The sequence below is a fragment of the Mauremys mutica genome, chromosome 6 (genome assembly GCF_020497125.1).
Source record: "Mauremys mutica isolate MM-2020 ecotype Southern chromosome 6, ASM2049712v1, whole genome shotgun sequence".
In the NCBI taxonomy this organism is placed as follows: Eukaryota; Metazoa; Chordata; order Testudines; family Geoemydidae; genus Mauremys; species Mauremys mutica.
Genome location: NC_059077.1, coordinates 69,551,243 through 69,578,802, shown reverse-complemented (window position 1 = coordinate 69,578,802; position 27,560 = coordinate 69,551,243). Strand labels below are relative to the sequence as shown.

The 27,560-nt window shown below is 39.6% G+C and overlaps 1 protein-coding gene across 1 annotated transcript in view; it reads right to left on the bottom strand.

The window, feature by feature from the left end:
- Positions 1–1,383: 1,383 nt before the first annotated feature.
- AP3S1 (adaptor related protein complex 3 subunit sigma 1) overlaps positions 1,384–27,560 on the bottom strand; it is a 44,158-nt gene continuing 17,981 nt past the window's right edge. Inside the window, exons 4-6 of the mRNA XM_045020556.1 lie at positions 22,349–22,420; positions 13,036–13,143; positions 1,384–1,964 (exon numbers count right to left, since the gene is read on the bottom strand). Of these exons, the coding sequence (XP_044876491.1) occupies positions 1,836–1,964; positions 13,036–13,143; positions 22,349–22,420 (309 nt within the window). The 3' untranslated portion in view covers positions 1,384–1,835. The remainder of the gene's footprint in view (positions 1,965–13,035; positions 13,144–22,348; positions 22,421–27,560) is intronic.

Genomic DNA, 27,560 nt, shown 5'->3' with positions numbered 1-27,560 from the left:
TAATTTGTTTTGACTTTTTTTTTTTTTCTGGCTACCCTATCACTTTGCAAATTCAACAGCATACCAATTTCCTGCCCATTACTACCCACAGGCCTTTAAAACATTACTGCTTTCCCAGGATCTCAAGCCAATTGAATATCTGTTTCTGATTATAATATCCCAGTTATATAAACTTGCATTTTTGTAGCTGAATCTCATTGTGTTATTTCCTAGTCATGTTTCTAACCTACCTTGTTTTATATCTGTCTACATATCTAATTCAACCCTTCTATCCCCACATTTAACCTGCAAATTTAATTAACATGCTATTTTTCATCTTCCAAACTATTAAAGTTGTTATATTTACAGCTCTTTGGAATTTCATGGCAGAAGCACGCACACTACACTAGAAACATTGCATCTGGTCTTGGCAGACAATGATTCAGAATTAAATATAAAATTTCACAGATACGTACTTTTGATAGCAAATATGGACATCACACCATGCTCTTCAAGAGGTGAGTGAATAAAAGCTGTTTGCAGGTAGACCTGAATTCAACTCAGACTGTGAACATATCACTATAACAGTTTAAGTACTATAATTTGTTACAATTTCCACAACTACTCTGTTTTCAAACAAGGGAGCTGTTGAATTGCTGATACACTTTATATTTTAACTCATGGAAATCAAACTAATATTTGAAACCTTGGTCCTTTCAAAAATTTAAGATGAGGCTAGCTCATCAGTTCTGGAATCTAACAAACCAGTCTTTGGGTTAGGTATTTTCCCTCCCCCCACTTTCCTTAAACATTTTATCCCAGCTGCCAGGTCTTTTTAACCAGCTTCCTTCCCACCACACCATCCCCTTCCATGCCAGCAGTACACCAGCATGATATTCCCTTTTGGCTGCCCAGTTTACCTCTAGTTCTCCATGTTTCTCCCTTAAAGAGCAACCCCTTCCTAGACCCTATGTTCCCAGCTGCCCACTACTCCCATAACCTTCTTCTCTTCCCCCTCTCACATGACTATAAGACCCTCCCGGAAGCACAACCCACTATGCCACCATCCTTTATTGACCAGCACACGCAGGTCAACAGGAAAAGATTTTCAGAATTTAGAACACACACACCACTTTTGAAAACATCTTTTTGTAACAGAAGTCTACACATATCTACCCATTTTTAATAGAGGCAAATTTCTTCTTCAAAACAATCTTGAATAATCTGTGTGAAGTTCGTAGTTCCAGAACACTCACACAATGTTTAGTATAATTCTTTCAACATCTGGACATCAAAATAATACATTAACGCTAACACAGTTTTTATACACACACTTTGCTCAACAAATAGGAAGCAAGTGATTTGTTGCTAAGAGTAGATTTCAGACAAAAACGTGTTTAGAAGTCCAGTTAATTATGCCTTTATTTAAACAAAAACAAAAGACAGTTTAACGTTTTCATGCAACATACACACTTGGATCTTAAATAATCATGACAAACAGCAGAAGTAGTTAAGGAATGCTGCACTAATCAGAGACCTTAGTGGATATACAAAAAGACTCAACATTGTAGGTTATTTAAAGTAAAGAATATCTTAAATACTTTTCCAAAATACTGCAGCAGCCAAGACAGTGTTATGCCTTACAAGGGCACAGGAATGTAATTTAGAAGTCACACAGGAACTACCCATTTCCTTTAAAATCATTGCGCAAGACAAAAGCAACATTCAACTTCACATACTGATTTTACACAGAGTTTCTATGCAGTACCTTTTTATCCAAATAGCAAAAGTTAGAAATTTCTTTGTTTGATAAACTTCAATTACATTTTTCCTTGATTTTACCTGTAGTAGCCATTTTATTTAAAAGAGGGCAGGTTTGGCACTTTTATACTGATGTCACCAATATTAATATTTCTTGGGATCTCTGGAAGATTCATATTCTTTACAGCTGACACAGCCCGGGCTGGGGCTCCTGCTAAACCAGCCTGTATACAGAAGTAAAGAAAAAAATACAACACAGGTGAAGCCTACAAGTGGTATAGACAGACAGCACTAACATTTAAATTGTTCCCATAGTTACGAGATTAGGAAGACCAGATGGTAGTTTGGGTTGGAATGAAATGGGTTATTTGGAAATACTAAACCAGAAAGAGAAAACAGTTCACATGAAGTCTAAAATATTACGGAAACATGCTGTGTCAATTTGATGAAAAGTATATGGGAGTAGGGAAGGACCAGAGGAAACCAAGTAAGTAATATGTAGGTTGTAAAACCACCACTCTGAGATATAGCTGAAGCTAACATACAGTCTTTAACTTGTACTGATCCTAAAGCCACTTACATGATACATAATCTCAAATCATTCGAGACACCTGCAATTCCTAAGAATATCGGGACATTAACAGTCATAGCTTAATTTTATCGGCCTGCATCAAGTCAAACATTAAACAATTTTATTTTGTGTTAATTTCCTCTGCTCTAATCTTTAAACAGTTAAAACCACTCATTAATATATCTGTAAAATAAAAACGTTACAACTGATTTTATCCTAGTACTGCCATTTAGACAAAGTTGCTGCCATGCCTATGTACCAGGGGCTAGATCCCCAGCTGGTGTAAACTGACATAGTTCTGCAAACTTCTATGTAGCTATGCCAATTTACAGCGAACTAATGATCTGATCCCAAGTCTGTATGAGGTGCAAAACACCCATACAACTCTATTTTAAATGTGTTTGTACAGTAGTTTTTTTAATGATTTATTCTAGTATCTCTTTTAAAAAGTAATGACTTGAAGAATATATAATTTAGCATCAAAGGCGCATATTTTTAGAACTGCATCACCACCAACAAAAATGTGTACATTCCTATTCTACATCTGCACACAACCACAGTAATTACATGCATGCAATTCTGAAAAGCTGGGCCTAACATTTTCAATGGAATGCAAAACAAAGCATGAATCATTTGATTTTCTTCTGCCCACTTACTAAAGAAGCTGATTTTTTCCCCTTTAATATTTAAGGGGCGGGGGGAAATGCTCATGAGTTAAGTCTTTCTATGCCAAGCATTATTACCATGTAGATTTTTTGTATGGCCAAATGACAAGTTGTATCCCCTGAAAACAAAGATTTGTAGTAGAAATACTGACTAAATAATTTCCAACTCAGAACCCTATGGGATACAGAGAACCTCTCCCCATTATTAGTTCCTAAATACAGATGTTCCTAATTAAAAGCATAAAGAATTATTTAAAAATAGAAACTAGAATCAAATCACCATTGTATTTACTAGTGTACAGAAAAGCTAAAACTTATTTTAAACACCGAAACTTTTCCCCTTAATAAAACAACTCATTGCACATGTATGGTCACATGTAGAATGTGAAAACAAGACTGACTATCTTGCTGAAACATATGTAGAATTACTTGTGTCAGTATTTCAGGTTTACAACACAAGAAAGAGACCCAAAAACAGATAGACAAACTGCTGGCTGCTCTCACTGATATTACTTTTTTTTAAAAAGTCTGCAAAATGGTTTTAAAAAGCAAAAGGTATTTGGAAAGACAGAAATTTAAATTTAATATTCTCTAAATTAAGAACATTAAAAATCTGTCTGCTGAAGCTTAACATAGTGCTTAATACATTAGCAATTATTTTAAATTAAAGTTTACGTAGACAATTCTCAAAACTAAATCTTAGACAGCAATATTCCTGTATAATATTTATACTTGGGGGACTTAAGTAATGCAACTAATATAAACAAATGGCAAGAAAAAAATGTAAATGCTATTCCAATAAACAAAAGATTAAGCCTTCAGAGATGGAAGGTGTCTAAGGTTTTATTATAAACTGGGTAAGGACCCTGAATTTTGAGTAAGCAACATAGCAAAAAAGAATGGTGGTCTTCTGGAGACATCTGACTCATACTTGCTCATAAAAGCATTTTCTGTAATTAATTACTGCTCAAAATACAGTCTCTGCATGTAATGTATAATGTTTTTAAAAGAAAGTTTGTAGTATTTACAGTAATTGGGCTAAGGTGCATGTGACTTCTGTGGTATTAGCTTGCAGTGAATAAAAACCCCACAGATATGCAACAATTCATTAGATATTGCTAAGCAATATCCAGATTTAAAGACGGACTACAAAGTGGAACAGTATTTTTTTTCTTTCTACTGCTCTTTTACAAGGACTAAAGTTGATCTAATATTTTCCCCAACCCTATACAATTTTGTTTTTATACAAAAGAGCCAGAAAAACATAAGATTAAATCCTCACTACTTCTCTGGACTTTTTATGCCCCGTGGAAGAGTTAGTGCAGTGCAAATGGGCTCTTGAAGTTTCAGATCCAGCCACAGGAGAAGCAGGGCTGAGGCAGACAGCTGTGAGTCTGTCTTCTGAGGATCCCTCGCAAACACTGGCATAAGAGACATTACAGGGTTGAGAAGGGCATATCAGGGGTGGCACAGCAACACTAGAGATTCCAGGCAGTGCTGCAGCACACAAGCAGCCAGGCCATGCTGCTGTAACTTAAACAGTGCCCTACCCCCATCATGGCTTTCTGGGGAGCATGAAGTACCCCAGAACTGGGAAAGCTTGAAGCCTCTTCATGGGCTGAGGTACAGTACAGAACCTCACCTAAAAAGAATATCAGAAGTACTGGATCCTGACTTCCCTCTTGTAGCTGGAAAACTGTCACCATCATCTCAACTCCATGAGAAAGGAAGTCAGGACCTGGTATTACTAATATAAAAACTCACAAGTAGAATTTAAAAAAAAAAACTTGAGGCTCACTTTATACATCATAAAAGAGCACTGCCAAGCACAGCACTACTTTTTTTGTGGTTCACCTTTAAAAAAACATAATGCAATAATATAATGCAACAAGAAATTGATTTTAAAACCTCCTTTTGGATTTGAGTCTTGAAACATCTGTATTAATACACAAATAACTGTTCAGAAAGTTTTACAAGATACCAAATAAATAAATAAATGTTAATTTCCTCCTCTAACTTGATTTCTCTCTCTTTAAATACAATATTCAATCACAGGAGAAAAATCCTTTGAGCAATTCCAAGAATAGGACAATGTAAACTGTTTTCCATACAGAAGATGTAAATACTGTTAAAGCAGCAACAAAAGCAATGAATTATACAATTTAAAACTTAAACAATGGGAGATCAGCAAAGTACTATAAATAATGCACGTGGTCCACACAGACAGACATGGGTGGCAATTTAAAACACAGATGTCTTTCTAGGTGACTAGGGTGGAGATCCCGTACCCTAATTTAATGCAGATTAGGGTTTGGGCAAAAATTTACCCGAATTTAATGAAAGATAATTTTTCTTTTTTGGATGGACAAATAAAAACTTGAACATAACTGGTCATTATTTTTACCTACCTGTAGCTATCCTCTTTACACAGACTTACAGTCCCTGACTCCCACCCCAAGAAAAAGAAGACACAATTGAGAATTATTTAAAATACCATGACTGACACCCAAAAAATAAAATAGTAAAAATAAAAAACAATAAAAAACACAGTTTTAACTAAAGTTCATCTATGATAATTTTGGTTTAAAATCAAAGAATATCCTTGATAGAAGGACTATGGCATTTCAGATTCACTTGCAGGCAGAAAAGGGGCAAACAGTTTCCAGAGTGAAAGATAAGGATTCATCTTCATATACTGAAGCGTAGACATTCTCAAGCCACCACACCCTTTTCTCCTAAAGTCCCCTTTATTAAATGGTTTTGTGATTTGACATATGTAGCATTTACATACTGCAATGCCCTTTTAGCACAACCATTCTCACAATTTTATAAGCACAAGACAAAGTCATACAGTACTTCTAAGATAAAGAGGTCTAAAAAAATATCTGACTAAAGGTATTACAGCAACAAAAAAAGTAATACACAGTAAAAGTAGTTTGTTTGTATTAAGTTATTATATACTGAATGCATCAGCAGACTTATCAATGTTTAGTACGACGAATAGTAAACTGGTGATCAATTCTGCTATTTTTCTGTAATTCCTGCTGCCAAGAGTAAATTTAATTTATAAAAGAAAAGAGGAAACACAAGAAATACTTCAATTTGTTCATAAAAGGTTTGCTGCACGTACCTGATGAGAAAGTAGTTACTGTAATATTGCACAGTATAGCTTTCAACTACTTTTATTATTCAATACTTTAGTAGAAAAGTTAGGGTAGCGAAGGAAAAATTATAACACTTTAAAAAACTAAGTGGCAAGCCTTGATCATGCAGTGAATTATGAAGGTTCACAGCAAGCAAAATGATCTAAGCAAGTGAAAATGAAATTTCTCAAGCATGTTCATGAAGTTTTAGAAGTACGGTATGAACTTGCATATAGCTGTTATTACAATGAACCAAACACCATATTTTCCCCCTAGCTGCTTTGTATTCTCCATTTCACTGTTAAAAAATGTTGTACACTAATCCTGAAACACCTGATATATTAATGCTTTATTCACAGCCACTGCAAAATGTTTGTAAACCTGATCACATACTTAAAGGCTTGTGGCTTCAACATGAATTATCAATGCCACATAAGAAACTTTAAATAATATGACTGTTTTGCTTAAGATCAAAGCTAGCACATTCCGTTCAGTAGCACAAATAGAAAATGTTCTTCTATATATCAAATGAGAAATTTCAATTCACTTAAATACTAAATATGTTAGGTATAATTTGAGGTCATTATTTTGTTAATATGGTAGTTATGTCACAATATTCTTTCCTGATAATCCTGGGATAATGTGTTACATGAAGATAACCCTAGAAATGTTGATTTTATTCATATTTTTAAAAAAAGATCTCAAGTATACTGGAACAGATTACTGGTGCTTTGCAAGTTTAGGTAACATTCATGTATGCTTCTTAGAAGACAAATGGATAAATATTTAGGCTGCCCTCCCAACAGCTCCACAAGAAGCTAGCTGTTAGTAAAAAGGAGGTACACAACTATGCAGCTTACTTGAAAATGAATTAATGAAGGCTGAAACCCTGCTAGAGAAACTGGTTTTTCCACATGTATTGGAATGTACTTGGATATCACTGCTGCTGGTGTTTTATAGCAACTCCTCCTCCCAGAAGTAGTATGATTTCAAAGCAGCAGGGTTATGAATAGGATGAAAGGATGCAGTACAGAATATAAAGGAATGATCATGTTCTCTGCTCATGAGGTTAGATAAATGAACAGAATTAGAGAAAAAACAAAATGAAGTCTGAAGGTATATCAAAATGAGGCCAAACAGATAGAAGACTTAGACATACTCTTAGAAATTTCAAGCACTTGAATCACAAAGATAGTAATGGATGGGAATGATTTTTTGTTTGATTGTTTTTTTCTTTAAATTGCCAGACCCAAAAATAAAAAACAGAATGTTTGAACACAACAGGAAAAAAAAAGTAGCAATATGCCAAAAACTATTGAAAAATTATCTCCTCTTTCCTACATAGTGAAATACATCTTATTTTCAGTGACTTGAGGAGGCAGAAATGAGGGTGGTAATTTGTTTGGATTACTTTCTTCATATAATACAAGAAGTTTCAAATTCAAGTAAAACATGTTCTTACCATATAAAATATTTTTACATTAAACCTTTAAAATGAAGAATAGTAAAACCTGACTTCAGATAAGCTATACTTGTTAAATCTGCTTTTTAAAATGGGAAGATATACTACTTGCATAGTCTATCCTTTATCCAATAAAAAGAGTCTCAAAAGAGAATAGCAAAATTATTTACAACCCAGTGGATTTCAAATTCCAATTACAAAAGAAAAAAATAAATAAGTGGAGCTGATTTTTTTTGAAGAATATTTCATTTCAAAGGTAGTCTACAACTAATGCACGTTGACATTCAAATGACTGTGTTGTACTTAATGTTTCAAATAACCAGGGTCAAAGGGGCAGTCAGCACATTCTGAACTTAAAATGTACACTTCCTCGTCCATTTCAAAATTCTTTTGTTCATATCTGTCTTGGATCACTGGCTGTTGCTCCATAAGACTCCCTGTGAAAATTCCAGGGTGTCTCCTGAAGGAGCAAATGATCCACAACTACACTGGACATCAGCACTTGCAAAAGGAGAAAAATATACATTTGAAGTTCATTATGTGCCAACTGTCCTTTGACCCTGTTCGTTAGTGACATTCAGCACAATAACGTTAACCTTAAAAAGCCAATAACATCTGTAGGTCATCTTTACATTTCACCTCTACAGTTTTAAAGTCTATGGATTATTCAGTATTTATTTGGGATCAAACTGTTAAAACAAATATGCTTTGTTGTTTATCTACAACTTGTTCTAAAATTTCACTCCAATACAAGAGCATAAAGGTTCTGATTTTTAGTTTGGAAGCTGTACCATTAGAGCTAACACTAACTATGCTAAGGCTCTCATGGGCAGGATGTTCCTGACCACACACTTAGAGTTTAAGTTTTTCAACCATGTGACACTGCACTAGTAATGTCAGCTATTTGTGTGCTCAACTGTTATTCAGTTTAATATTTTTTTAATTCAAAAAATATCCATAATTTTTCTTATTTAAATGCCGACATAAAATACCGCAAAGTTAAATTCTACAATGTAGGAAGAAAAAACATTAAAATAAAGAACACATGAAGTAAATGACAAGCTAGTAAAATACACTATGGCCAATAAATGATGAGGGAACTGCAAGAAGAAACTAGCACAAAAAATAGGCTACAAGGACTGGCATGGGTATATTAACACATAATTTTTGAGTCTGGCCTAAATAATTTATTGCCTTTGACATCATTTTGCTTTCCCTTTTTGTTAAAAATACATTTTTTCTCAAAGTCAGCAATACCTGTGTCTACCTGTCCTGTCTGGGAGACTGAAAGATAAAGGTCTGTAAGAGAGAAGAATGGAAAGAGCTAGAAAAGATCAGGAGGTTTGGAAAACTGACTTAAAAGTAGGACTAAATTCACACCAGCTGAACACACCAAATAGAACACAAGTAGCCCAGTTTTAACTGGGGACCTGATAGCATCCCAATGATCTTCTCCCAAGCTTCCCTCCCTTAATCCCAAATCACAGTAATGTTTTTGATTCAGACGGATTGACCAGGAATCCATTCAGGGACCAACAATGCTGCTCCTTAGTCACATGTGTCAGTGATGAGGCACATGGGACACACTTCCCCTCCCTCCAGAAAGGGGCATATTGCCTCAGTACCATACTCATATTCTCATAGTCCAGGTGACGAAAGAGTAGAGCCAGAAATCAAACCTGGGACTCCATCACAACAATGCAAAGCGCTACTATTCTGCCAAGGGCCCTGGCTAAGTAGCCTTTGGTTTGACAAAGGAATTTGTTACTCACATTTGTGAATGCAATAAACACATGTTTAATTCTTCATGTTAAATTTAAACTGAAGTCCAATTAAAAAAATTGGAGAAGCTTAACTGTTCAAATGTTTATGACATACAACAGTAAGGCAAACAAAGTCTACATATAATATCTTGCATTTTGGTCTATTGAAACTGAATCCAAAATATACCACACCTATCCACCCCACTTTATATTAAAATGTAAGTGAAATGTAGGTAATTTCTGAAGATGTAAACTAAATATATTTAGTGAAATTTGCCATTTTAGCTGCAAAAGGAAAAGCAGCTTATTCTTCATACAATTACTTTCTGTATCCAAGCATTTCTAATAGACGGGAACCATGCTAAAGTCAAGAGCTGTAAAGTGTTTGGAAGCCTTGGTAATCTTTGAGTATGACGTACGTATCCTATTGAAAACAGCCTCTGGAGAGCTCTTGTTCATTTATTTCTAATATTGTTTCAATCATAGGTTATCAAAATGACAAGATCCACTGATTTCTAAAAATCTGCTACAAAAGAACTTTAATATATCATGTGGATACATATTTCAATTCAAGGTTTGTATCTTGTCAGTTCACCTTTGGGAAAAATGAGCTGAGACACAATAACTTTAGTCAAAAAGGACAAAGGAGAAGAAACAGTGATCTGGGAATTAATGAAGATTAGGTATACATGTAACAAATGACTAATGAATTAACTGAGTAAACATTCACCATGGACTCTAGAGTATCATAATATTACATTAACTGTCAGAGCTGAAAAAGGAACAGTAACTATACTCAAAATCTGCATTAATGAAGAGCAGATTGTGAAGCTATACACTCCATCCCAGTCACCAAGTATTTCAATTTACTACTACTATAAATTTACCTTCTATAATTCATTGCTCTATACAACAGGCAAAATTGCTATGTGGCTGATATATGGAGCCAAACTTCCTATGAGCCAAATTAATTACTTGTTTGTATTTTTCTATCAATTAGTTTTGTATTTCAGGCATCAGATTAAGAAAAAGGTAGTTAACTTGCAGATGAGGTAGTGGGAAACAATAATAAATAGGGCTCACTGCACTCAACTGACAGATTTGAGGTGCGTAATCAAACGACTGTTCTCTAGCTGATTTAGCAACAGAATTGATAAGTTAGTAAATCAATACCTTAACTAGTGTTTTTAGGCAGAGCTTAAAGAAGTTCTTCAAACACCATGGCATAGTAATCTTAAGAAATTATGCCTCTTAAACCTTAGGTTACTGTCTTGCTGTACCCACCATAGAAAATTATGTAAACAAGTTACTCAGATAGATCTTACCTTATTTTATAAGGGGAAAAAAAAACATGTACCTCCAAGATCAATACTTTGTCAGAAAGTTAAACAGGCATTTTGGGCATCTTATTAAATATTATAAATGTGTTCAGTCTGGGCATATACTGGCATAAACAGTACCATAGTGTCAAGTTGTGTGTTTCTCAGTCAGTGCTGTGCTGCTTCTTGAAGTGAGTAAGAAGTGGTGCAAAATGGAAAATCACAGTCAGACAGACAAACCGAAAGGGCTGCTATGCCAGATTATGAATTAGGAGTAACAGTATAAATGGCTGGACATAACATAGTTTCAGAGCTCATTTCTCACTTAATTTGGTAGATGTAATAAAAATATTTGTTTAAATGGAAACTATTAAATTTGCAGTGTTTTCCCAATTTGAACAGCAGCAATGAGCTTCCAGAAAATGGTAATTGGTCAGACACAGGATTATTGCCTCTCACAAACACGGATCAGCCAAGGAGGTTTAGCTAACAAATTGCTGGTATACTGGTTTACACTGCAAGTGACACAATATAAAAAGATCATAACATTTGATGTCACAGTTATATTACTTCTAGCATTCTCCACACTGCAAATTAAATTCAGCAGTACTAAACTAAGCCAATTAGATCTCAGGTTCTGCAGAATCCAACACTTGGCACTGAATTTATTTAAACTAGTTATATCCTGTCAGTGAACTGGTGATATCCATAAGTATAAATTTGATCACATCTGACTACTCAAATTTATCTGGCCATTGTACACACAGAATGTAGTCTTCCTATTTGAAGGTACACTAAAGACCAAATCTTAGGGTTTTTCTGCATGAACAGTTAGGACTGTGGCAAACTGAATAGTAGAATCTACCCTGCACTTGCCTACTGCAGTCTCACTGTCCATGTGCAGCCTGCTGACATGCCTGAACAGTTCATTACTGCCCTTTAATCTATATCAGGGATCGGCAACCTTTCAGCAGTGGTGTGCCGAGTCTTCATGTATACACTTTAATTTAAGGCTTCACATGCCGGTAATACATTTTAACATTTTTTAGAAGGTCTCTCTAAAATGCAGATCTTATCAGTTTAGTGTGATCCTTGCCCTTGCTTTTCCTTGCTGAGTTTTCCAATGTCTGGCATGTATTTGGATACTTTAAGCTGCACACAGGCTTCTGAGTGATCAGTTGTTAACCGGCTGGAATCCCAGATTGGCAGCTGAGGTGAGTGGAGCTGGCGGCTGGTAGGGCTGAGCAGGGCTGGAGGCCTGGACCCTGTCTGGCAGGGGGCCTGCGCTGGAACTCCCACCGGAAGCAAGGTGAGTGGGGCTGCAGCGGGGACCTCGGCTGGCAAGGGGCCAGCAGCCAGAACCCCAAAGTGGCGGTGGGCTGAGCGGCTCAGCCCGCCCCAGCTCTGGAGTTTCCCCCACCAGCTCCTGCCAGCCGGGGTCTCAGCCTGTTGCCGACCTGGAGTTTCTTCACCCAGGCCGGCAGCAGGCGCTGCGTGGGACCGGCGGCGGGACCCCGGCTGGCAAAAGCCAGCGGCAGAAACTCCAGAGCGGCGGCGGGCTGAGCGGCTCAGCACGCGGCGCGTGCCATCAAAAAAAATCGGTTCACGTGCCACCTTTGGCACGCATGCCGTAGGTTGCCAAACTCGATCTATATTCCTCTTTGAAACGGGACTAGCTCAAAGTGCTCTAACAAACTCTGCGCATCAGCAGGATGTGCACAAATAGTGAGACTATGGCGGGGTTGTGTGAGGTAGCTTCAGATCTCAGGTTCTGCAGTCTAATTGTTCATGTAGACAAGCTCTTGTCACTGCAAATAATGGCAGAACTCCCATCTGTTAAATGGGACCAGGATTGGGTTTTAAATGCATAATTACCCTCCCACTTCCACCCCAGTTTATCATTTTGTGTTGAAGTATTACTATTATACCAAATACACTACCACTTATTTAACACTTTACAAGCTTGTTAGGAGACAGGTGTGTATGTATATATATATATATATATATATATATATTCCCTTAAATTCTACAGCCAGTATTGGGTTCCATCATGAAGAAAAAAAAAACAAAAAACAAGAAGCCAAGGGCTTGAGAGGAAGAAATTTAAAAGACTATCAATGCACACTGATACCAATCGCAGATGTGGCTTTGTTTGATAAAAGTAACAAAAGAATAATTAGCTACTATTCTATGCAATTATCACAAAAGATGAAATGTATCACATACTAAATGTGCATTGTAAATTTTTAGCACTATAAGCAAGCAGCTGTATATAGGATGGTATTGAAGGACAAACAGCAAAGGTTGCACATCATGCTGATATTATGATCATGCTTTAAGTTAAAGCTCATTATAGAGTCTCTCAGCCTTACCTCAGATTTCTCCAGTTTATTTTGTGCATCAATTTGAGTGACAATTTCATTCATGTTGGTCTCCAAAACCATTCCACCCATGACCATTTCAGCCAGAATATTATGGACCTAAGAAAGATCACAAAAGATGATGTATTTTAAATCAGCAAAACACAGTCTGAGTGTCAAGGTTCAAACTACACTACTTACAGAACATGTATATTTCTGGGTAATATCTAAACAGCCTTTTAAGAATTTTAGGGTCCAGAAAAAGTTGACATGAGTCCAAAGTCCACACAGCAAGATTGTCAGCACTGCCTGTTCGACGATTACCACTGGAATAAGGGAGAATACTAGTCTCCATTCCCTTTTTAGTCTTTTCTGCAGAGACTGCCAACAAGGGTGCCAATTAATACCAGGTACACTAATATTTTTTAAGATGGGAGCATTTATGGGATTAAAAACATTGCTCAGAAACGAGCAATTAGCACCTTGGACAGATAGTTCTTTGGTATGAAATAAAAAATAAATCAGTGTAAGCCAAAATAACCATATAAGTTTCATTCCATAACAAACCAGGCAGGATTAAGGGAAGTAGACTTGAGCTAGACAAGGAGGTTAATATTTTTTTATTGGATCAACTTCTGTTGGTGAGAAAGACAAGATTTAGAGCCACACAGAGCTCTTCTTCAGGTCTGGGAAACAAAAGAGCAAAATGCAAGGTGGAACAGATTGTTTAGCATAAGTAGTTAGCACATACTGTAAAGGACCATTCAAGGTGAAGTGGCCCTTTAACACCTCTGCAGTCATAAAACAAAAAGAGGGGGGGTTAGTGGGTTACAGATTATTGTAGTAAACCATAAAGCCAGTGTCTCTGTTCAATACATGATTTTTAGAGTCTAGCAAAATAATGAATTTAAACTCCCAGGCTTGTCTTTTGATAGTGTTGTGCACATTTCCTTTGAAGATGAGGACTGATAGGTCAGACAGAGTGTGCGCTTTGTGAAAAGTGTTTGCACACAGGTGATAAGTTGTTTTTTGTCTGTTATTTTCCTGTGAGAGTTCGCTCAAGCACGCAGTGATTGTCTGGTTTCATCCACATAATTGTTATTGGGGCATTCAATAGACTGGATGAGGCATATCATATGCTGTCATAAACACATGTAGGATCCGTGGAAGGTGTGTTGTGTGTCTGTGGGTGGGAGGTGCCGATCATTGCAGCAGTGGAGATATGTCTGCAGGTTTTGTATCTGTTGTTCTGACAGGACCTGAAGCCACTTTGAATTGATGTGTCCCAGTCTGTGGGGAGCTTGTTTTGATGATTGTGGAGAGGCCAGGGGGCTGTCTCAAGGTCAGAAGTGGGAGTTCAGGATGGGGTACCCACTGAGTAAGGGTTATAACTGTTAGATGATACCCAGCATGGGCTTCAGTGTGGGGTGGTAGGCGACAACCAGGGGCATGTGGTCAGAGGGGGTCTTATCTCTGTATTGAAGCAGGCTTCCTCGGGGCATTTGGGTGGCCTGTTCCATGACATGATCCACGTTTTTGGTGGAGTGTCCCTGTCAGGCAAAGGCAGCCCTAAATGTGCCAAGATATTCATCGTGGAGCACATCTCCGTGGAGCACACTCTGTGGCATCACAGATTTCTTGGTGTGGCCACTGCATCCATGAAGGTAGGCATTGTGTTCTGTGGGATTTTTTGTATATGGTTGTCTACGGGGCTCTACCGCTGAAGTCAACTGTGGTGTCCAGGAAGTTGATTCTAGTGTGGGAGTGTTCCAGAGAGAGTTTAATGGACGAATGGTGGTTGTTGAAGTTGTGGTAGAAATCTATGAGGGAGTTTACATATCAGTGATGTATTTCACGTATATCATTGGTTTCATGGTGCATCGGTGCAGAATATCTTCTTCAAGGAGGTTCAGGAAGAGGTTGGCATATTGGGGAACCATCCTAGTACCCATGGCTGTTCCCATGGTTTGAAAAAAAAGTTGTTGTATGTTGTATATAAAATTGTCATGAGTGAGGATGAAATGGATGAGTTTAGCAATGTATTTGGGGGTAGGTATGAGGATTGTCTTGTAAATATTTGAGGCAGAAAGCTATGCCATCATTGTGTATATGCAAATGACATCCATGGTGGCAAGGATGGTGTTCTTACCAAAGTTAATATTGCTGAATTTGTGGAGGAAGTCAGTTTATCCTGGAGAAAGCTGGCCCTTTGTGGGGTGAGTGGTTTGAGGTCACTTTCTATGAGCCCTGATATTCCATTAGTAAGAGTGCCATAGCCAGATATGATGGATTTATCCGGGTTCCCTTGTTTGGGTATCTTGGGAAGCATGTAGATCTCTTGAATGGGTTTGTGGGGAATGAGTTTGTAGACTCTCTCTTGGTGTTGTCTGGGGAAGGTTATGATGATATCCTTCATCTCCTGGGTAAACTGTGATGTGGGTTTCTTTGAGTTCTTTATCATAGGTTGTGCTGAAGAGAAGTCAGCTGGTCTTGTTAATATAGTCATCACAGTTGAGGACTACAATGGCATCCCCTTTGTCTGCTAGTCTGATCATTATCTGGTGGTTAGATTTCAGGGACTGTATGGCTGTCCTCTTGGCAGTGGAGAGATTATGGTGGATCTGATGTTTGTTAAGGATTTTACAGTCAATTTTTTTCCTGAAGCATCCTTTTCTCTCTAATATCCTGGGACTGAAACAGCTACAACTACGCCTGCAGACTTTAGATGTTCAGTCTAATCCTAGAACATATCTGACTAAGATTGTTCTTGCCCTCCTAACCCCCCAAAATAGATTACTGGATTTAAGGTAACTTTTCTTCTTGAGAGATTGCCAAACTATTACTTTGCCACAAGAGTTGGTTTGGGTAATAATTAAACGGAAAACTGATCAAGCTTCTTTAGAAATGAAAACTTATGGAAATAAATCTATCAAAATGAAGTTCAGTGCCATTGCTGTATTCTGTTCACCTTTAAATCCATTTTATGGCATTTGTTTCCTGAAGTAATTCATTTATGTGAAACATGTACTTAAGAGAACATTGTCTACTGCAGATGCTTTAACAACTTCTAGATCAAAAGTTACATTCCCAACATGACATCCTCCAAAAGAACTCATACAGAAAATTAAACTTTTGTGGTCTGCAATTGCTACAATGCTACATTTACTAATAATTTGAATTTTTAAAAAAATTATACGTATTTACCGTTAACATTGCTAATTCCCAAGAGAGTCTGAATTTTCAGATTGTCCCAGGTATTATAAATCAAATAATTTTGTGCCTCTCCAGTAAGCATTTTCAATTAAACAAATTGCTTTTTAAGGTACTGTTTGAAACACAGTTTAACTGGGTAACACACACCATCTAAGTAGTGTGGCCTACTCTCTTCACCAACTTATGGCAAAGATATTCTAACTACCTCTAAGTTCTTGTGAAAATTTGATTACATTCTCAGAAGTGGATAAGTAATATAACAGATGTAGGTTCAGTGAACTTGAACCATAAAAACTGTAACTACGTGGGATGTTTAAAAAACGAGAGAACACCCAGTGGGGGGGAAAACCTGACCTATTCATTGCTTTTCTTTGCTGCAATTTAGACAATTCACATGGTGAACACATTCCAGAATATGTATTTAAAACATTTACCATACATGTAGCTGCAAAGATGTAGGAGGCAGTTTCAAAAAGAGTAAAATTGCCAACAAAATCTTGATAGTTCAAAAATAAAAGCAATTTTGAAGATGAAACTGTTGACAAAAAACATTTAAATTGTGGAATCTGCCCACTATTACTACATCAACAATTATTTGAGTTATCCACATTGATTCAGATGCTTATGCCCTTGTTTCAGGAAAAATACTTTCCATTCACGAATTAATCTTGGCCATATATTTAGTAATGTGCAGTATTTCAACCCCATAATAATTGTAAGACAACCAACATTGGATAACATTGGCAGAGAGTTAAAGAGTGTGATCTGAAAGCAATTTGGCACATCAAAGCATGCTTCTTTCATCATTTTGGCTATTTGTAACATTTCCCAGTTATGGCGACAGATCAAAGAAAGAAGCAAATAGAGACAAAGTATCATGAGATAGCAAAGTGTGAGGAGCTTATGTACTGATCTAAAAAGAACCACCACAATTCCTGTTTTTGTGCTACAACTTTGAAGGGATATTCTAAAGAACAGTATTGAAAAAGTTGCTACTCTGACAGTTTGTTAGTTTATTTCAATTGAAACATGGTAAATACATTCAGAGAAGAATGAACAGCTCTCTTCCCTCACATGTGCTTCTGTTGCAGAGTTTTAAGAGTCAGACTATCAAACGTTAAGGGGAATGATTAAAAAAATCCTTATTCCCCTGGAAAGGTTATAACACAGGCAGCAGAACCAGCCTGGAAAGCGTAAACTAAGGATGGAGCAAAAGAGTTGTTACTCCTCCAATATTGGCTTGTACCTAGGTTAATTCAACACCTTCCAATTTTAGAATTAAAAAGGAGGGGGGGGGTATTATTTTGGCTTTAATATATTATCTAGATCATTCAAACTAATTAAAGCAGAAGGAAGAAATAGAACAGCTCCCCCCCAAAGTAGTTTTATTCATTTAGACAAGGAAATAGTTTATTGCACTATATAAATGCACAATTTCAGTAAGAGAAGCACATGACTAAAAAGGCTTATACCAGAAAATTAGATGTTTAACGTTTTGCTGAAAATTTGCAAAAACTGATTTCTCTCTCTCTCACACACACACACACACAAATGGGACTTCTCTTTCCCCTTCCTTCTCCCCCAACATAATATGTCACTTTACTAAATAGGATCAATTGAGAATGAAACAATCTTTTTCAAGAACTCAATTTCATTCAGATGGAAAGGGTTTTTTGAATCAAGACACTGTTGGCCATTGCTCAAAAAGTGAAAATTTCTCAGTCACAAAAGTAGCTCTGAACAATGTTTTTGCACCAAAAAGTAAGTGGTAGTCATTTTCATAAAGGCAAATAACATTATGGGGAAATCGTAGCATATTCATTACTAACGAAGGCCTCACTCAAAACAACGCTGCAGTTCCTAGAGCTATGGCTAAGACGACTGAGGAGGTACAGTGTGAGAGTCAAGAAGAGCAATGTTGGATTTGGTTAGCCTTGGAGAAGGAGACAGTACATGATTAATGTGTTTTTATCTCAACAGTAGGCAGACCCCCTGCAGTATGTAAACTTCAATCATGCCTCATTAAACCAAGAAACGAAGGTTCTTTTGCAGAGTTGCAATCATAAAATATCTTGCAGACAAGCTTACATTCCTTTCTCACCCTATCTCAAATCAGATATGCCAATTGTGGGAGGAAAGAGCTGTCCAAACAGGGATGTAGAAGGTCCTTAATTTTAAAAATATGCACAATAATTGTACGATAAAAGTTTAAAAACTGTAAGGTCTTCAAATTATAGCCTGAATAAACTAAAACATAGTTTATGCAAAAAGGCTATATTTTTACATTGTTTAACCAACATTTAATAAGCAAAAGTAGTTTATATATACAGATTTTTATGAAAGTCCATGAGACTTGATCACTACTTTTCTGGTTTCTATATGTATATACACACAATATGGTGGGTGTAAATGGTAATCTGGCTCCTTTCTCTCAATGTGTAAGTAGTAACATTATCAGACCAATCTTATACAATAAAGAAATAAATGGAGTATTTCTTTCATCCTTCACCCAGGAGCTTATGTTATCACTTTCCATTGCCACCTGTAGATTTGCATTATTGTATTTTCTCTTTACAAATATTACTGTCCCAATCTTGCCTGCTATGTATCAGTGTCTGTTATTTTCAAAATCAAACTAAAAAAAAAGAAACCAGTCAGCACTAGTGTAAATGCCACATACAAATCCAGCTTTGGGAAAATATTTCCACTTTGCTCTGGCAGAATTCTTCTTTCAACCTAGCTACTATCTCTCGGAAAGGTGGATTAATTACATCATCAATGGAAAAACCCCTTCGTTGATGTAGGAAGGATCTACACTACAGTGTATGAATGGCTGAATAGACTTTATGTACATCTAGACAGCTCTGGATCCCATGTTACAGTTTAAAATTAGTCTCAAACTCATAAACTGTAAGGTCAGAAAGGAGCACCTAATCATCTAGTCTAACCTCCTGCACATTGTAGGCCACAGAACCTCACCCACCCAACTCCTGTAATAGACCCTAACCTCTGGCTGAGTTACTGAAGTCTTCAAATCATGGGTTAAAGGCTTCAAGTTACGGAGAATTCACCATTTACACTAGTTTAAACCTGCAAGTGACCCATGCCCCATGCTGCAGAAGGTGGCGAAAAGACCCCAGGGTCTCTGCCAAAAATTCTTTCCCAACCCCAAATATGGCAATCAGTTAGATCCTGAGCACATGGGCAAGATCCACTAAGCAGACCTGGGAAAGAATTCTCTGTAGTGACTCAGAGCCCTCCCCATCTAGTGTCCCATCTCCAGCCATTGGAGGCTGTTCCAGAACTTCACTCCTCTAATGGCTAGAAACCTTCACCTAATTTCAAGCCTAAATTTATTGATGGCCGTTTATATCCATTTGTTCGTGTCTCCATATTGGTGCTTACCTTAAATAACTCCTCTCCCTCCCTGGTATTTATTACTCTGATCTATTTATAGAGAACAATCGTATCTCCCCATAGCCTTTTTGTTAGGCTAAACAAGCCAAGCTCCTTGAGCCTGCTCTCATAAGGGAGGTTTTCCATTCCTCAAATAATTCTAGTAGCCCTTCTCTGTACCCTGTATCAGTTTGAATTCATCTTTCTTAAATATGGGAGACTAGAATTGCACACACTATTCCAGATGAGATCACAGCATTGTATTGTATAATAGTAGTAATACTTCCATGTCTCCACTGGAAATACCTCGCCTGATGCATCCTAGGACTGCATTAGCCTTTTTCACAGCCACATCACAGTGGTGGCTCATAGTCATCCTGTGATCAGCCAATACACACAGGACTTCCTTCTCCTCTGTCACTTCCAACTGATAAGTCTCCAGCTGATAGCAAAAATTCTTGTTGTTAGTCCCTGAATGCATGACCTTGCACTTTGCACTGTTAAATTTCATCCCATCTCTATTCCTCCAGTTTACAAGGTCATCCAGATCTTATTCTATGATATTCTGGTCCTCCTCCATATTAGCAATACTGCCCAACTCTGTGTCATCTTCAAAAGTTATTAGCACACTCCCACTTTTTGTGCCAATGTCAGTAATAAAAATGTTAAATAAGATTGGTTCCAAGACTGATCCCTGAGGAACTCCACTATTAACCCCTCTCCAGCCTGACAGTTCACCTTTCAGTATTACCACTGTAGTCTCCCCTTTAACACATTCTTTATTCACCTTTCAATTCTCATATTAATCCCTATCTTCTCCAATTTAACTAATAATTTTCCATGTGGAACTGTATCAAATGCCATGCAGAAATTGAGGTAGATTATATCTACTGCATTTCCTTTGTCTAAAAAAATCAGTTATCGTCTCAAAAGGAAGATATCAGGTTGGTCTAGTATGATCTGCCTTTTTGTAAAAGCATGTTGTATTTTATTCCAATTACCATTAACCTCTATGTCTTTAAATACTTTCTCTTTCAAAATTTGTTCCAAGGCCTTGCATACAAACTAACAGGCCTGTAGTTTCCTGGATCACTTTTTTCCCCCCCTTTCTTAAAAATAGGAACTATACTAGCAATTCTCCAGTCATAGTCAATCTGTTTACAGATTCATTAAAAATCCTTGCTATTGGACTTGTAATTTCATGTGCCAGTTCCTTTAATACGTCTTTATGGATCAGTTACAAACACACTAAAAAAACCTCAAATGAGACTGTCATGTTCCTGGTAACCTTGTTCATTGCAAATGATCACAATACAATCAAAGAACTGTAAAGATTAATGCCAGTATTTTCAAACCTGCAGGCTTTAAATTAGGCCACTTAGTAGAAGTGACCTGATTTTTCACCTTTGGGGAGGGCGGGGGGCGCGCAGGGAAATCAGTCAACTTTTGCTTAACTATGGAATTAAGGGCCTAATTTTAGGCTGCAGGTTTGAAAATACTGACCTAAGCCACTAGTGGATTCTGTCTAGATTAAGTTACTTTATTTGATGAAAAAACTGTTTTGTCATAAAGAGAAACCCACAAGGTTATAATAAAATATTTGTCTATCACCGTTTGCAATCTCAATATTATCAGCATAAGCAAAAAATTTAATTTTAGGAGCCAAACCAACTTCTCCTTTGGGGATGGGGAAAGCACAATTAATTTATTACTGTGAAATTGTAATGAACTTTTCAGGAGTATGGTATCAGTTCAAACACCAATACAGATCTATTGAAATTTTCAGTGATCGGTGTCAACGGATAAGCATTCTTTCTTTAAGAAGGATGCAGTCAGCTTGCAATCATCTATTAAGCTTCAAAACACGAGTTTCAGGTAGTACACTTGCCCTTCTTCCACTTTCCGGTTTTTGACGCATCACTATCACCTTTCCCTTTAATGTTTTTCTTGCTCTGTTGAGATGTGAAAAACTCTCACAAAGAGGGGGAAATGACTGCACACAAAGAGCAGATATATGCACAAAGTAAACATAATGAAAAAACTGAGAGGAATAACTATTTTCCTCCAATCTCTCTCAACTACAGTCATTTTAGATGTTAGTTGTAGCCAGAAGCTGACAGTGTCCTTGTAAATGAGAGATTGCATTAGTAACCACATGTCCCTATACCAGACCAATAAGTCAATTATACCATCTAGCTGGGAGTTCTCACAAAACCTCCTATTTATATACGAAAAAAGATGTTAATGTCTATTTAGGGTTCAGTAAAGAATCCAAGTATGCTAACTCCATTTCTGAGTGATACGTTCATAATAAAATATGTGAAAGGCAATTGCTGGATTTGGAATGCTAAAATCCAAAGCTAACTTCAATTCTGAGTAACATAATTAAAAAAGAAACCTGGACAAAAATATTTCTTGGAACCATCAGCTTCCCTCATCAGAAGAACAATATTCTGGTGTCTCTGATTTTGCATTTATTTTTACAGTTACATTGCAGGCACCTCCTAAGTAAATGTACTAATGAATTTCATTTTTCATTCTTAAAGATATGTTCCAGCACACTTTTTGCACTTTAAAAATAACTTGGTAGAAACTGCCAAGATTTCACCACCAACAAGGATAGGATTGTTATCCACTCTGTCAGATTCAGGACCAAATGTTTCTTGTCAAGAAGAATGTTTGGTTCAACTGGTATTATAGTAGCTCATCACAGTACCTTGTCTACATGGAAAATTAAATCCAGTTCACAGACATTTTCAAAACATTTGTCTAGTGTTTCCACGAATACCTGTGGAAGAAAAAACAAAGCAAAAGGTCAAGGTTTAAGAGCAACTCAATCATTTCACTATTTATGAACTTCAAATGTGGCACATATAGGAAAATAGAGATCATGTAGATTTTACAAGGCCTAGTGTATCTGAAAAACATGTGTGGACAACACTATTACTGGGATCCTGTAATGCTGGCAGGCCCCAGGAAAAAGAGTATGTGAAGTAAAACAGCTTTTAATACAATTCTGCAATGTGGCCAAGGAATTACACACATACAAAAGTTAAAGAATATTCACACATTGAAAGAACACTCGAAGAACATCTATACTGCAATTTTATGCAGTTGTGATCTGAACCGTTTCTTCTAATTTTACTGGGATGCCAACTATCTAGTAAAAATGAATTTCAGCTGTTTATTTTTACCAATTATTTGTACACCAGTAGCCCCTGAGGGCCACAGCCTGCTTCCACTTCTCTCCTCAAAGGCCTGGTCTACACTAGGACTTTAATTCGAATTTAGCAGCGTCAATTCGAATTAACCGTGCACCCGTCCACACCAGGAAGCCATTTAATTCGACATAGAGGGCTCTTTAGTTCGAATTCTGTACTCCTCCCCGACGAGGGGAGTAGCGCTAAATTCGACATGGCTATGTCGAATTAGGCTAGGTGTGGATGCAAATCAAACTTAGTAGCTCCGGGAGCTATCCCACAGTGCACCACCCTGTTGACGCTCTGGACAGCAGTCCGAGCTTCGATGTTCTGACCAGCCACACAGGAAAAGCCCCGGGAAAATTTGAATTCCTTTTCCTGTCTGGACAGTTTGAATCTCATTTCGTAGTTGGACATTGGGGCGAGCTCAGCAGCAATGCAGAGCTCTCCAGCAGAGGAGTTCATGTAATCTCTGAATAGAAAGAGGGACCCAGCATAGACTGACCGGGAAGTCTTGGATCTGATCGGTGTGTGGGGCGAGGAGTCTGTGCTTTCGGAGCTGCGCTCCAACAAACGGAATGCAAAGACCTACGAGAAGGTCTCCAAAGCCATGAGAGACAGAGGATACAGGCGGGATGCAACGCAGCGCCGCGTGAAAATCAAGGACCCCAGACAAGGCTACCAAAAAATCAAAGCGGCAAACGGACGCTACGGAGCCTGCCACCACTGCCCCACCAGTGACCATGGACTCTGACGATGGGACAGTGTCGACGGACAGTTCCTCGGCGATGTTCACGGACGGGGAAGATGAGGAAGGGTTTGTGGAGGACGATGCAGGCGACAGCGCTTACAACGCTGGTTTCCCCGACAGCCAGGATCTCTTCATCACCGTCTCGGAGATCCCCTACCAACCCTCCCCGGCCGTTAACCCGGACCCTGAATCAGGGGAAGGAGCAGTCGGTAAGTGCTTTAAACATGTAAACTTTTATTCTTAATATAACAGGAAGCTGAAGTATGTGAAAAGGAGGTCTACATATATGGGGATAGAACTGAAATCCTCCTGGGAGATCTCCACGAAGCTCTCCTGGAGGTAATCGAAAAGCCTCCGCAGGAGGTTCCTGGGGAGAGCTGCCTTATTGGGTGCTCCGTGGTAGCACACTTTTCCGCACCAGGCTTTCATGAGGTACTCAGGGAGCATTGCCTCCCCGAGCACGGCTGCATAGGGCCCTGGTTTGTGCTGGCTTTCACGCAGCATGCGCTCTCTATCTCCTTCAGTGACCGTCCTCAGGGTGATCTCGCTCGGCAACTCCTGCATCTAATTAGGGGAATTACTGTAATGTTAGGCCTGGTCCAAAGTATTTTTAAAAAATCTCCGGACAGACGGCATAGCAGAGACTCAGCACGCTGCTGCGTGACGAGCATAACGGAAAGCCAAAGAATCAAATGGACGCTCATGGAGGGAGGGGGGACTGAGGACGCAAGGTATCCCACAGTTCCTGCAGTCTCCGAAAAGCATTTGCATTCTTGGCTGATCTCCCAATAACTGTACGGTCAAACACATTGTCCGCGGCGGTTCAGGGCATAGCTCGTCAATGTACCCCCCTCCCACACCCCCAGAAGGAAAAGGAAAAAAAATCATCTCTTGACTCTTTTAAATGTCACCCTATGTGTACTGAATGCTGCTGGTAGACGGGATGCTGTGGCACTGTACTGTAGCAACCTCCCCCCGCCCCCATGGGTGGCTGACGGTGCAATATGACTGGTATCCGTCGTCATCATCATCAGCCTTGCTGTAGATGGTGTAGTGCAATACGACTGGTACCCGTCCTCGTCATCAGCCCATAAGTAGATGGCCTGCTAACCGTCTTCATCATAGCAACAGGGGGCTGAGCTCCATCAGCCCCCGCCCTTCATGTGTAAAGAAAAGATTCTGTACTGCCTGGACTGTCATAGCAGCAGGATGCTGTTTTCCTCTCCCACACACTGCTTAATGTCCTGTCTGGACAATCATAGCAGCTGGAGGCTGCCTTCCCCTTATTTCATTTCAGTAACAAGTCACTGTTTCTTATTCCTGCATTCTGTATTACTTCAGCACACAAATCAGGGGACACTGCAACGGTAGCCCGGGAAGGCTGGGGGAGGAGGGAAGCAACAGGTGGGGTTGTTGCAGGAGCACCCCCTGTGAATGCCATGCAGCTCATCATTCCTGCATAATCTGACATGGAGCGGCTGTGCTCTCTGGTTCTCTGAAACACTGGATCTCTACTACACTAGCCCCATCTTCTATGCAGGAATTATTCTATTTTTAGATACCATAAAGGAGGGATTGACTCGGGGAATCATGCCCAGTTTTGTCTTTTGCGTCCCCGGCTGATCTCGGGGCGCAAAAGACAGCACCTATGACAGCAGCAGAAGGTATAATGCAATACGACTGGTAACCATCATCACCTTGCCAATTTACAATGGCATGGTAGATGGTACAGTATGGCTGATAACCATCTCTGCTGTCATGCAAAAGCAAATGAATGCTGCTGTGTAGCGCTGCTGAATCGCCTCTGTCCGCGGCATCTAGTACACATACGGTGACAGTGACAAAAAGCAAAACATGCTCCATGGCTGCCACGCCATGGCGTATGCCAGGGCAATCCAGGGAAAACGGGCTCGAAATGATTGTCTGGCGTTGCTTTCCCGGAGGAAGGAATGAGTGACTACATGTACCCAGAACCACCCGCGACAATGAAATTTGCACCATCAGGCACTGGGATCTCAACCCAGAATTGCAAGGGTCGGGGGACACTGCGATGGGGTAGAACAGGGGCAGAGTTTATGCTTTCAGGATTGCCTGCTGCAGGAGTGCGGACGAGATAGGTGCTGTGCATGGTGTTGTTCACAGACACAGACTAGACTGTATTCATTGTTCGCAAAAATGCATCTTTGCAAGGAATTCACTCCCTTTCTCCCATCACACAGCTTCGACTGTCTCCAGACCTGCCACAGCATCCCCCTCACAGAGGCTGGCAAAGATTAGGCGGCGAAAGAAAAAGACACGGGACGAGATGTTCGCTGAACTTATGGGGTGCTCCCGAGCCGAGGCGGACCAGCAGAGCCAGTGGAGGGAGACCCTCTCTCTGTACCAGCGCTCACACAGCGAACGGGAGGAGAGGTGGCGTGAGGAAGACAAGCAGGCGACTCAAACGCTGCTTGGACTAATGAGGGAGCAAACGGACACGCTCCGGCGCCTTGTGCATGTTCTGCAGGACCGCAGGCAGGAGGACAGAGCCCCCCTGCAGTGTATCTGCAACCGCCCTCCCCCGCCACAAAGTCCCATACCCCCCTCACCCAAAATAACCAGAAGGAGGGGCGCCAGGGGCCGTGAAAACTGTCACTGCACCCCAGCAGAGTGCTCAAGTACCCAAAAACTCTCATACCCTAAATTTTGAGAAGTCCTTTCCTTCCCGCCTCACCCAAGCCCCCGTCCCAGTTTCATCCCCTAACTGTCTAGTTGATAATAAAAAAATACTTTTCTGTTAATTACTGTTTCCATCGTGTTCTTTTAGAGGAGACTGTGTTTGAAGGGGAGGAAGGGGGTTGGTAATTGGACAGGACAATCACCTTTACCAGGGTACAGACACGGGGGCAGGATCAGCAGCAGGTCACACACACAGTGCAGTCAGTAAGCACCCTGGTCGGTATGGGAGGTGGTTTGCAGGTTCTGTGTGGGTGGGGGGGTACGTGACTTTGTAGCGGGGGAGGGGGGTTACAGATCTCATGCAACGGTCCCTGTCCTGGACCACAGAGCCACGCAGCAGAGGAATCTGTATCCATCCTCCCCCGCCAAAAGGCCACATAGCCCCCGCACACAGAGTCCCAAAAAGGAGGGATGGCAGGCTCCGTTGAAACAACCAGTCCGGCACTGCAGACCGCTCTGGGAGCAGGAGCCTGTCATTCCTCGAGTTTAGAGGCGGTCTTTACATCACCGCACACCCTACCCAGCACAGTCCGCATCCCAGTTTCAGCCCTTTAACGCAAAGTCATCAATAAAGAAACCTTTGTAAAGTTACAGTGGAACATGTATTTTATTTTTAAACCTGTGTTGGAAGTGGGGGAAGCGGGGTGGACGGGGTATGTAACTGCAGATGCTAGTCAACAGTAACTTGGTAAAAAAACAGGGGCAGGTTCAGCTTCTCTGTAAAGAAACTCAACAGTCACAGGTCACGCTGCTCGCTGGTACTTGAAGAGTTCCTTGTCGCTGTGCAAGGCGCCTGCATAGGGCTTCACGAGCCAGGGCATTAGCGGGTAGGCTGGGTCCCCGACGATCACTATAGGCATCTGCACATCCCCAAGAGTTATTTTGTGGTCCGGGAAGAAACTACCTTCCTGCAGGCGTCTAAACAGAGCAGAGTTCCTGAAAACACGCGCGTCATGAACTTTGCCTGGCCACCCGACGTTGATGTTGGTAAAACGTCCCCCAGGGTCCACCAGTGCTCGCAGCACCATTGAAAAGTAGCCCTATTTCTCAGCAGCTGACTGTGGAAGAGGTGGACGATAAGGTGCGAGGAGTTGACAACGGCCATAACTGCAGCGGGCTCCATGCTCGCAGTGCTGTGGCGCCCGCGCTGTCACTGAGCAGAAAAGTGCACGAACAGATTGCCCGCAGGCGCTTTTGGGGGAGGGAGAGAGGGCGTGATTGACGGTTCAATGATGACAGTTACCCAAAACCACCCTCGA